Source organism: Ovis canadensis, chromosome 3 (assembly GCF_042477335.2).
Source record: "Ovis canadensis isolate MfBH-ARS-UI-01 breed Bighorn chromosome 3, ARS-UI_OviCan_v2, whole genome shotgun sequence".
Classification (NCBI taxonomy): domain Eukaryota; kingdom Metazoa; phylum Chordata; class Mammalia; order Artiodactyla; family Bovidae; genus Ovis; species Ovis canadensis.
The window spans coordinates 56,400,361-56,413,176 of record NC_091247.1 but is presented as its reverse complement, the minus strand read 5'-3'; the positions used below and the strand labels follow the sequence as shown (position 1 = coordinate 56,413,176).

General features: G+C 41.1%; 1 protein-coding gene and 1 pseudogene across 1 annotated transcript in view; one reads left to right on the top strand and one right to left on the bottom strand.

Moving 5' to 3' along the window:
- Positions 1-4,711, top strand: part of SUCLG1 (succinate-CoA ligase GDP/ADP-forming subunit alpha) — a 36,587-nt gene extending 31,876 nt beyond the window's left edge. The window contains exons 8-9 of the mRNA XM_069583082.1: positions 2,772-2,960; positions 4,461-4,711. Coding sequence (XP_069439183.1) covers positions 2,772-2,960; positions 4,461-4,487 — 216 coding nt within the window. The 3' untranslated portion in view covers positions 4,488-4,711. The remainder of the gene's footprint in view (positions 1-2,771; positions 2,961-4,460) is intronic.
- Positions 4,712-6,588: 1,877 nt separating this feature from the next.
- Positions 6,589-7,121, bottom strand: LOC138436842 (protein POLR1D-like; annotated as a pseudogene).
- Between the last annotated feature and the right edge of the window lie 5,695 nt (positions 7,122-12,816).

Sequence of the window (12,816 nt, the reverse complement as noted above, 5' to 3'; positions counted from 1 at the left end):
CCTTCTAATATAACATTCTCACTGTTTGAATATGGGACAGAGGGATCCAGTGGAAAGTGGTGCCACTCAAGTATCAGATGCTCACATTCTTTGCAAAGCACCCAGTGAATAAATGATTTAGCTTTCTCTTTTTAATTCTCTCCTGTAGTAGATGCTGGGCATACAGAAGTAAATGAAAACATAGTCTTGGCATTCAAAGAGTCATCGTCTAGGAGGGGACTCTGTGGGGAATAAGTCACAGCCAGTGTGCTGCGGGTCCTGATAGAAAGTGTCAAAGGCACAGCAGAGTGGCTGAACAAAGATGAGCAACTGAAGGGCATTTGTGGAGAGAGTGGGAGGAAGAGTCAGAAGGGTTAGCGGGGAAGAAGAGGCTCGAGCCACGTCTTAAAAGGTATCAGGATTTGCCAAGTATCCAAGGAGGATGGAGAACTTCCTCAGCAGAGGCCCCACAGGCAGAGCAGTCTGGTATTACTGGAGTAAGCTGGCGTCAGAGGCTGGAGTCAGCAGCGTCAGACCATGTAGAACCTGTAGAATCTGGCATGCTGGCGCCTTCATGAGGGTCAAGCTAGTGGAAGCAAACTGTGCCAGTGAACTTGCACTGCCATGCGCTTAAAAAAAGTCAGTTTTATTTAAGAATGTCCTTAATGAAGTAGTAAAGATTATTAATTTTATAAAGTCTTGACCCTCAAGTCAGTAGTTTTGTGGTGGAATGGAAAGTAAAGCACTGTCCTAGTTGAATTTTGAGCTAAATTAGCTGCTTTTTTTGGGGACCACCAGTTTTACTGGAAAGAATGACTGCCAGGCACACTGGTTATTGGGTATTTATTTGGTGAATCTTTTCTCAACAGTGAACAAAGCAGTCCTGCTGTGTTTGTGTGTGTTGTCAAGGAAAACAACTCATTGCATTTGTTGACAGTGATTAAGTTTGAGCTTTCAAATGAATATTCTTAAAATACTTGTTTCTGCCACCATGAACTTGACAACTTCCCCCTACTAAAGACTTCTCTAATGAGGCTGGAGGTAATAATGAAGAATGATTTGTTGATATTGAATGATGAAATGTATCAGCATTTAGAAGATCTCCATAACTCTGTGAACCTATATTGTCCTGACCAATGAATGTTACACAATCATTATAGGTAAAAGATCCAAAAAGATGAATGGATTTTAAAATAACAAAGGACTGTGGTTCCAGATTCCAGCATTGCATCATCATCGTCATCTTTAGTCATTCAGTCATGTCTGACTCTTTGTGACCTCATGGACTGTATAGCCCACCAGGCGTCTCTGCCCATGGGATTTCCCAGGCAAGAATACTGGAGTGGGTTTCCATTGCATGTAACCATTAAGAAATTACCACTTGAAGAGGTTTGTTTCAGTGTCAAAGAATATCCTCAGTTATCTGACAGATATTAAAATATTTCTCCCTTTTCCAAGTACATATGTGTGTGAGGCCAGATTTTCTCTTGTACTTCAGCCAAAATAGCATTTTTGCAGTAGATCTAACGTAAAAGCAGATATCAGAATTCATTTGCCTCTTATTAAATTAGACACTTAAGATTGACAAAAATGTAAAATAATGCCACTCTCCTCACTAAAATGTTTTTAAAAAATAGTTTTAAAAAATTATTATTTTAAGGGAATTAATAAATGCTTATAAAATTTCTCAGCTTCAATTTCTAATACTGTAAATATCAGATATAATCTACATTAAAAAAAGTTCTTTGGGATCCACAGTCATTTTTGTAAGTATGAGGGGTCTCAAGACCAAGTGATTTGAGAACTGCTGGTCTGGGAGACGATAATAGTGCCTGAAGGCACCCAGATTCCACTTGTGCTCGGGTTCTGCTTTCTGTGGGCCGCTCTGTTTTACGTGGATGTCTTACTGCCTCTGAGTTACTTCACTCACTGTGAAACATAACTGTATGTTCATATGTTGCTCCATGACATCTATTAACTGACTGAGATATATATGTATTTTATATTATTTCTTCAACAACATTATAAGTCTAGAGCACAGGAATTCTTTTTTTCCTCCCACAGGAATTCTTACATTTCCTGTGTGTTGGGTTTTTATTTTAAACCTCAGAATCTACTGTGCTGTTTATGCAGGTAGCAGTTGTGCATTAGAATGGATTTTTATTGAATAAGACCAGTCCTGATCTTCCTTCTTACACATCCTATAATGTCAGGAGAAAGGACCCTCAGCTCCCAATCTAATTTAGCTATTTCGTTTCATAGATGAGGCAGCAGAGGTCTAGAGGTGATGGGCCTTGTCCAAGGTCCTGTCACTTTAGTCAAGTGGAGATTGAGACTGGAGACTCCCACTCCTCAGTCCTTTCCAATACGCTATCTTTTTCCTTTAAACAAATTTATTAAAGGTAAACTAATAATGAATTAAGACAAAACAACCTGATCTGTGTCTTAATTTGTTATCATCACAAATCATATAACTTACGTATTTTCAGTTTTTTCTTTCAAATAGAAGAGTCACATGTGTATGTGGAAATCAGCGTATGCCAGTGAAGTTGAAGTTTAATATCTAAATAGTTAACGTTTTGCTTCAGGATTGTTTTTATGAGTTTGGAGGAAAAGCTGAGTCATCTTAAAGGAGAATGCATTAGTTTCAGTCACAGCTTAATATTTCTGTTGGTTTTCTTAGTGATGATGAGTGACTGGCCCCAACCATTTGTCATTTTCTGGCAGTCATGAATTGGAGGTCCAGTTTTGATCAACTTCTTCATCAGTATGTTTAAAATCCCACTTTCCAGGGTCCCAAGGCCAAGCCTGTGGTGTCCTTCATTGCTGGTTTAACCGCTCCTCCCGGCAGAAGAATGGGTCACGCAGGGGCAATCATTGCTGGAGGAAAAGGTGGAGCTAAAGAGAAGATCGCAGCCCTGCAGAGTGCTGGGGTTGTGGTCAGCATGTCCCCGGCACAGCTGGGAACCACCATCTACAAGGTGAGCTGGAGCAGTGGCCTGAGTGCTCGGAGGTTATGGGCCTTAGAGTGGGAGGCCACACTGGTGGCCTGGGAGCCATGGTCTTTTCTTCTGAGTCTCTTCTGTTTCTTTCATGCTGGTCTGCAGCTTAACGGTCTCTAGCAACCCCACCAAGATCCTAATATCCTGATTGGGCATGACCAGGAATAAGGTTCTGATTCAAAGCCTGGATTCATTAAACATTTCCCTTTGCTATTTTGTGAGTAGTGAGATAAGATATACAAGAAAGGGTTTCAGAGTCCGTAAGTGCTGTGAATTCCATTTTAGGAGTGGTGCAGAAAATTGCCTTGTGTTTTGTATTTTTCCATGGAGAGCCTTTGGGGTATAGTTGTGCTGACTCCATAGGTATTTTTCCGGGGAGAGAGGTTGAAAACTGACTAAGAAGAAATAAAAACTGGGAGTCAGGATGGATGGAGACTAAAGACGAGGATGGGGATTTTTAGTTGGTGTCTTCCATAATCTCTGCAGTGATTTTTGGCAGCCTATCTCTTTGACTGATCATTTAAGGCTCTCTCTCTTTACTTTTATGATGATCATAGACTTTACCAAAAAAAAACAACAAAAAAAAAACCAAAAGCCAAAGTGTTGTACACATGCTGAAAACAGGCCCATATTGTCTTCCCAGGAGGGAACATGTTTTGGCATACTCTTCTTTGGCACTGTCCTAGCGATAATAAAATAAACTCCTAGTTTATTGAATCTTTGCATGATCCTGTCTTACGGCACTGTGTGCCATAGTGTTTAAAAGAAATCTAGGTAGATAGTGAGTATTGTGAGGAAGAATCTTCTTTATTTGAGAGAAGAGAGAGGAAGGGAAAAAGCAGATGCTTAAATTATTGAAGATATGTATTACCATTTTATTCCAGCAGGTGGCAGCAGGCACCTACAATCCTGTTGTATTCTAATTCTCACAATGTAGAGAAATTATTACAATCTAGAGAAACTGATTTTCAGTATTGCTGCCTTTTCCTATATTTCTGAGGTTCTTGATGTTTTGTTTAAATCTGCACTAAATCTGTATTTAGTTTTATTCTCTGAGAAACTAGACAAACTTGTTTCCATTGCCTTATTAAAAGGGCTGTTGTGGCTCACACATAGCATTACATGTTTGGATAAGCACAATCAAGTTTGTCAGCTCCTAACTATAATACTGCAGTAGAAAATAAGCATAATTTAAAACCTCTCAGCCTCTGCATTTAGGAGACATAAAGTCTTAAGTTCTGAATCTAACTTAGTGAAATCAGACTGACACGGACTCATTTGAAAACTGTCATTTTGTGTTCAAGCCCCTCATCCTGGTGCATTTTACCGCTATAATTTTTGGTTGCTCAAGGGATCCTAAAGACAAGAGTTTCAGAATCTAAACACAGTTTAGATTCAGAATCACTTTGACCATGAATGTAATTTGAGGCTTTAATCTTTTTATCCCCTCTCTCTTCTCCTGTTCTTCTGTTCCTGAAGGAGTTTGAAAAGAGGAAGATGCTCTGAAAGAAAAACAGACAGAAGATTCCTTAAGCCTATGGATGAATCACTGTAGCAATGGGAGCGGTGGCTGTTTGCTTCTGATGTCCACTGACCGTCCGCCCGCCCACCTGTTGCTGGTCTTTTCGAGCACAACAGGAAGCCAAAACAAGGTTTAGAGTGTCCTACACTGAGGTGTTTTCACCTCACTAAATAAGAGAAGCAGCCAATAAATCTACCAGTTGATTTGACTATGGTTTTAGAGACTTTTTACTGTTCCACTGGGGATGGGGCGAGGGGGAGAATTGGAGGGGGCTGTGTGTGCATATGTATGCCTGTGTGCGTGTATGTGTCTTTCATTGGGCTCTGTAGAGGACATTCTAATGAAAACTTTTGAGAGAATGAGTATAAACATTTCAGTTTGGCATTTATCATAGATACAGAGTGACTAAGTTTCTCTGAATTTACAATTTTCTCATATCTACGTATATAATAGTCTTCGTCTTACAGGATAGTTTTGAGGATTGGAGATAAATATATGAAGTCCTTGGCACGTGATAAGGCAACCTAATTTTTGCCAGTTGCCACCATCATTATCACTAGGATTATAGGTAGGAGCTCATCCAAGTTTCAGTTTTTGCTTAACTGGGAAGTGGAATCTTCAGTAATGCTTTGTTTTTCTGTAGTTCTGCAGAGGGCTGTTTCCTTCCCCACTCAGAGCCTACATTTCTTTGCTTGAGGTTTCAGACATTTCACTTTGAGAAAGCAGTTAGCCATTCTCTTATTTGAAAGGGAGCTTGTTAACAAACAATTCCAGTGGAGAAGCAAGAAAATATTCTTACATTGTGTAGCTGCCCTGAAGGAAACAAGAGCTTCTGAAAATAGTAATAGAAGACCCTCAAGAAGGCTGTTTGGAGAGGCCTTTCCAGGGAGGAGTGATGAGTAGGTACTTCAGGGCTGGGAAGGTACCAGCCATGCAAAAAGGAGGACACTCAGGCAAAGGCAGGGAGTAGGCAAGAGCTCGTTTTGGGGAGGTGCCTGGGGGAGTGATCCTGAGAGGGCTGGAGGAGGTTTGGAAGACTGGGGAAACGGGTGTTCTGGGAGCTCCCATGACTTTGCACAGGCTGCTGTGGGTGCAAAGAGCAGGTGTTGGGGGATGGATTCAGCCCAAGTACTCTGCCTGGGCCAAGGACCGTGTCTTGATGGGCTTTGGGTCAAGAAGGCTTTGGTTCCTGTTCAGTTGTTTCCTCATCTTGAAAGTGGGGCTCATGACCCCCATCCCACAGGGTACCTGGGTGGAGTATACATATGCATATGTGAAGGTGGACTCTACCAGGGCTTTATGTCACTTCATAACACTTTTGTGGGGGGTTATTTTTTAAAATCATTTTTCTTACTTTTTTATTCTGTAAACTTTTTTTTTTTAAGGCATCGTAAACACTTTTATTTAAAATCCAGATTTCTGAACAACTGTATAACACCTAAGAATGGCATCGTAGGTCTTTAGCTAAATAAGACATAGCACGAAAATAATAGTAATTTTAACTTTTGAAGATTCTTTTAAAAGCACCACTTAAAATGTACATGTTCCCCCCAAAATGAAATACAGAAAAAGTGTTCTATCTCAGGAATGAGTTTGAAAATGCACAAGGAAAGAAGAGAGACAGTTTTTTAACCCCTGGTTATTGATTGTGGGGGTGGGGGGTGGTGCTAAATTCAAAAGGATTTTGAGATTTTCTTATGTTGTTTATTTAAAGGTCAACGGGTATAGAGCTCTTAAGAATTTCCGGGTAAATAAGGGCTACAGCTTTTCACAAATATGGTGACTGGCGAGGTTTCTAAAATCGTCACCCCTAAAAAGTATAGGATCGACAGTATCTTTCTGTTTTGAGAAATTCCGAGAAAAGACCACAAGTGCAGCACATCAATAAACAAAAACAAAAACTGGAACTAGTTTTAATAATCTCCGAAAACTTGTAAATTCTAGATTTATTTTGAAACCAACTTCCAAACAAGACAGAAGAAAACACAGACGAATGTATATTACACTGCCGAAGCCGCTTAAACCTGTCGGGAGGTCACTGTGCTCCTTCGTGGAGCCTCGGGTGACTGTCCGCCGTCAGGACGGAGGCCCTGCTGTAAACCGTCCTGGTGTCTCCGCACCACCCCAGGCCCGGGCGCTGGGAGGGTCTCGCTGGGCCCCGGGCCCCCACCTCACCGCTTGCTGGACCGTGTCTGCGACTTCTCGTGGCCGCCCCGCGTCCCCCGCTTCCCGGGCGGCGAGCGCCGGGCGTGGACGCTGTGCTTGTACGGGTGAGACCGGTGCTTCTGGCGCCCTTCCTCCTTCTGGCTCTGGCTTTTCGCCGGTTCCTTGCTGTCCTCTTTTTGTTCGTGGTCTTGCTCTTTGTGGGAGGGCAGGGTGTTCTTAATTGTGTTAATTAGAAATCATTTATTTGTCCCGGCAAGAGGACACTTCATCCAGCCCATTGGTCCCATTGTTTCTGCTCTTGTTTTCCCACGTTTTGCCTCTTTCAGCAGCTCTTCTATTGCTTTCCTCTCCAGCTCCTGGTCCTCTTCCATGGTGGGGGCGGCTTCCGGGATCCTCAGGTGGCGCGGGCCGGCCGGAGGCTCTGCCCCATGCCTCGAAGCGTGCGGGCGCGGCAGGCAGGCTATTCTGTTAACTCTTGAACTTGCCTCATGCTTATGCTCAGGGCAGCGCAGCTGACATGATGGCCAGGGAGGAAGTCACTTCCAGTCTCCCTGGTTGGCACCTCCAAGATCCTTCCAGGGCAGACAAGTCCTCCTTTTGTCTGAGGCTTTGTGACAAGTACACAATCCAGATGAGAGGCCAGTGACCTCAACATCCTTTTGAGGGTCCCAGATTCCAGGCTCAGCCTCCTGTTCTGTCCCCCAAACCTCCATCTCAAGATGATCCCTCTCTTCTCACACCTCTGGTCCTAAACCAGGAAGTTCAGTGCCCTCTTGACCCCTTCTCTCTCCCACCTGGCATCTTCCCTTTCTACTTCCCTTCCTCTTTGCTTCCTATCTTCCCTCTCCAACCCCTGCAGCATCTTGAGAAGTCACCCACTCCTCATCTCTCACTTCTCTCCCCTCCTACAACTACTGCTCTGAGCAACTCAAACATACCTGAGCAGGATATTTGGTTCTGGTTTTTCTGATTTCATATTTATAAGCAAAAGGTAAAAGTTTAACTCATAACCCCAGTGCATTAAAAAAATTTTTATTACAGAAACTTTCAAACATTTACAAAATGATTATGGTAATATAATGAACTCCTGTGCACCCGTCACCCAGCTATGACAATGAGCAACATTTTGCTATTACTGTATGATGTCTACCTCCAACCCATTCCTGCCAGTGTTTTTATTGTGATAGGTGTTTTGTCAGGGTGAAATTTATATTTGCTGAAATGCATAAATCTTAGCTGTGCATATTTAACAAATTGACAAAGGTATGTAACCACACCCTAATGAGGATATACAACATTTCCTTCATATGAGAAAGTTCCATCCTATTCCCTCAATAGATAATCTGTATTTTTATTCATCTTAAATTAGTTTTTGTCTATTTTAGAAATGTATATGAAAGGATTGCTATAGTATGTAGTCTTTTTTTAATTTTTATTTTTAAGTGGAGAATAATTGCTTTACAGTGTTGTGTTGGTTTATGCTGTACAACATGAATCAGCTCTAAGTATATATCCTCTTCGTCTTGGGCCTCCCTCCCCATCTCACCACTCTAGGTTGTCACAGAGTGCCAGGCTGAGCTCCCTGTGTTATGCAGCAACTTCCCACTAGCTATCTATTTTACATATGATAGCTTTTGAACTGTGGTGTTGGAGAAGACTCTTGAGAGTCCCTTGGACTGCAAGGAGATCCAACCAGTCCATTCTGAAGGAGATCAGCCCTGGGATTTCTTTGGAAGGAATGATGCTGAAGCTGAAACTCCAGTACTTTGGCCACCTCATGTGAAGAGTTGACTCATTGGAAAAGACTCTGATGCTGGGAGGGATTGGGGGCAGGAGGAGAAGGGGACGACAGAGGATGAGATGGCTGGATGGCATCACTGACTTGATGGACACGAGTCTGAGTGAACTCTGGGAGTTGGTGATGGACAGGGAGGCCTGGCGTGCTGCGATTCACGGGTTGCAAAGCGTCTGATGTGACTGAGTGACCGAACTGAACTGAACTGACTGAATGTATGTTTTTCTTTTTTCTTTTTTTTTTGAATGTATGTTTTTCAATGCTACTTTCTCAATTCATCCCACCCGCTCCTTCCCCAGCTGTGTCTCTATTCCTGCCCTGAAAATAAGTTCATCAATACACGTGTACCCCAATGTTCACTGCAACACTATTTACAGTAGCTAGGACATGGAAGCAACCTAGATGTCCACTGGCAGATGAGTGGATAAGGAAGTTGTGCATACATATATGTGCATACGTATAATGGAGTACTGCTGCTGTACTGTGTGCTGCATGCTCAGGCGCTCAGTCGTGCCTGATACTTTGTGACCCCATGGACTATAGCCCGGCAGACTCCTTTGTCTGTGGGATTCTCCAGGCAAGATTATAAGGTGGGTTGCCATTTCCCTCTTCAGGGGATTTTTCCAACCCAGGAATCAAACCTGTGTCTCCTGCATCTCCTGCATTGGCAGGCAGATTCTTTTCCCATTGAACCACCTGGGAAGCCCCTACAGTGGAATATTACCCATCCATAAAAAGGAATGAATTTGAGTTAGTTGAACTGAGGTGGATGAACCTACAGCTAGTTAATACAGAGTGAAGTAAGAAAGAGAAGCAAATATATTAACATATATGTATGGAATCTAGGAAAAAAAAGATATAGTGTTTTATGTTTGGTTTCTTTCACTCAGCATGATTTCTGTGATGTTCTTCTATCAGAGCCTATATGCTTGTGTCAGAGCTTATTCCTTTTCATTGCTGAGTTCTGTTCCATTGTATGGATATACCACAGTGTGTTTACCCTTTCTCTGGTTGCTGGCCCTTGAGTTGTTTCTAGCTTTCAGCCCTGGTAGATTAAGCTGCTGTGATCCTTTGTGTGCAAGTCTTTTTCTAAACATAGACTGTTTTTTTCTTGGAGAGATACTGGGAGTGGAATTGCTAGAAGACATGTTCTCCCCAGCAAAATGAGTCTGGCTTTGTACATCTTCATCAACATTTGGTATTTTTGATCTTTAAAATTTTTGCCGTTTCTAATAAAGAGTCCCTGGTGGCTCAGATGGTAAAGCGTCTGCCTACAATGCAGGAGACCTGGGTTCGATCCCTGGGTCGGGAAGATCCCCTGGAGAAGGAAATGGCAACCCACTCTAGCATTCTTGCCTCAAAAATCCTACGAACGGAGGAGCCTAGTAGGCTATAGTCCACGGGGTCTCAAAGAGTCGGACACAACTGAGCGACTTCACTGCTGTGATCCTTTATGTGCAAGTCTTTTTCTGAACATAAACTGTTTTTTCTTGGAGAGATACTGGGAGTAGAATTGCTAGAAGACATGTTCTCCCCAACAAAATGAGTCTGGTTTTGTATATCTGCATCAACATTTGGTATTTTTGATCTTTAAAATTTTTGCCATTTCTAATAAGAGGTGTGAAGGGTATCTCATTGTGTTTTAATTAGCATTTCTCTGGAGAGTAATGATGTTGAACATTTTTTAATATGTTTATGCTTTTGGTATTTCTTCCTTTATGAAGTATCTTTTCAAGTCTTTTGCCTATATTCTATTTCACTGGATTTTTTATTTCTGAGTTCTGATAATTCTTTATATATCCTAGATAAGAGACCTTTCTCAGATATATACCAATAGCTTATGAACATTTTCTTACACTCTCTGACTTGTTCACTCATTTTATTGCTGGTATCTTGGTTAATGAAAGTTTTTAATAAAGAACAACATTTTTTTTTTCCTTTTAATTCACTGCTTTCTGATCCTGACATGTTTGACTACTTCAAATTTTGTAGCATCATAAAAATTTTAGAATAAATTTGTTCATTTCTATAGGATGATGATTGGGATTGAGTTAATTAAGTTTTATAAATTGTTTTGGAAAGAGTTGCCAGTGAATCTTATTGACTGTTTCATATTCCAGTTTTCTTTCTTGCAAAAATAAACAAACATAAATTCATTTTTGTACATTGACCTTCTATCCTAAAATGAATTTATTAGACCTGGCAGTTTAAAAAAATTTTTCCTTTTAGCTTTTTTAATATACAAATTCATGTGAACTCTGAGTAGAGTTTTGCTCCTGTTCCAGTTCTCATGCCTAGTTTCTCTTTTTTCTTGATGTGTTGTACTTACTCAACTACAGTGTTGAATCAGTGTGAGAACGGATGTCTGTCTAGTTTTTCAATCTTGAGGTTGTTTTTCCATATTTCACCATTAAAGTGATGCTAGCTTGAGGATCTTCATAAATGTCCTTCCTTTATCCCATGGGGAAAACTTCCCTCTATTCTAAGTTAGCTGAATGTTTTTGTTGTTGTTTGTTTTTTAATCGTGAATGGGCGATGAAGTTTGTCTACTGCTTTTTCTGAATCTATTGAAATGACTATTTCCCACCTCCTTTATTTGATCATTTTAAATGTTTCTTTCTGGGGGATTCCTGGCAGTCTAGTGGTTAAGACTCCATGCTCAATGCTGAGGTTCCAGTTTCAATCCCTGGTCGGGAAACTAAAATCCTACATCCTGTGTGGCATGGCTAAAAATATATTTGTTTTTTTGACGTTAACTTGTATTCCTGTTCACAAACACCACTTGATTATCAGCCTTCCCTTGTTGCATGTTGCTGGAATACTTTGCTGATATTTTGTTAAGGATATTTGTCAAAACTTTGTTTCTTTATAATATCTTTGCCAGACTTGGTATCAGGATAATATTGACTTTATACAGTAATTGGGAAATTTTCCTTTTTTCCTCTATTTTCTGAAAGAGTTGGTGTAAAATTGGTACTGTGTCTTCCTTAAATTTAATAGGATTCTCCTTGAATTCTTCACACCCTGTTCAGGAGGCTGGGTGTGTGGTAGGCTCTTGCTGAGAGAAACAGCAGGGCGCTGTCAACCCAAGAGTAAGAATCGGTCACACCTTTTCTGGAGTCCTGCCAAAGCCTCAGAGAAATCCTCACCAGGAATCTTGTCTCTTCAGTTCCCACTCCAACCCTTACCCCTCAGGCAGAGATGCGGCTTCTCCTGCCCACCCAACACTCTTGCTGTAATTCTTTTTTTTTTAATTGGAAGATTCCATTCATATGAAATGTCCAGAAATGGCAAATGTATAGAAACAGAAAGTAGATTAGTGATTACCTGGATCTAGGGGTGATAACTGTAAATGGGCATGAGGAGTCTTTTTCCCCCATTCAAGCATTTCAGTGTTTTATTTTTTAATTTATTTTTAATTGGAGGATAATTGCTTTGGTATATTGTGTTGGTTTCTGCCATACATCAACATGAATCAGCCATTAGTATACATGTGTCCATCCCCTCCCTCTTCTCCCACCTCCCACCCCATCCTACACTCTAGATAGGATGAGAGCTCCCAGTGTCATACAGCAAATTGCCACTGGCTATTTTACATATGGTGAATATGTTTTCATGCCACTCAGCATGAGGGAGCTTTACTGGGAGGATTAGAATGTTCTAAAGCCAGTTTATGGTGATGATTGCATCATTTGGTAAAGTTATTAACAAGCATTGAATAGTTACCAATATGAAAAATTCAAGTTAGGGGGAAGGTTATGGGAGTAATGCAAGGCATGCAAAGCATTTTGCACCATATCAGGCATATAGTGAAAAGGTCATTAAACCTTAGGTAATGGTGAATATTTAAATAGTAATTTTTCAAAAATTCTTGTCAGTCTTTGATTTCTGATCAGGTCACATTTGCCTTCCCATCTATAAGGTTTGTAATTATTTTTTTTTCTATATTTTCCCAATGAAATGAGTGGTTTGAAATAATGAACAAAAACCCTTGGCTAATGGTAAATTTTTAGATGTTTTCAATATTTATTTAAAATTTTTCTTTTAATTTTGGGAGAAGGCAATGGCAACCCACTCCAGTACTCTTGCCTGGAAAATCCCATGGACGGAGGAGCCTAGTGGGCTGCAGTCCATGGGGTCGCGAAGAGTCAGATGTGACTGAGTGACTTTACTTTCACTTTTCACTTTCATGCACTGGAGAAGGAAACGGCAACCCACTCCAGTACTCTTGCCTGGAGAATCCCAGGGACGGGAGCCTGGTGGGCTGCTGTCTATGGGGTCTCACAGAGGCATACACGACTGATGTGCCTTAGCAGTAGCATAGTTGATTTACAATATTCTGTTAGTTTCAG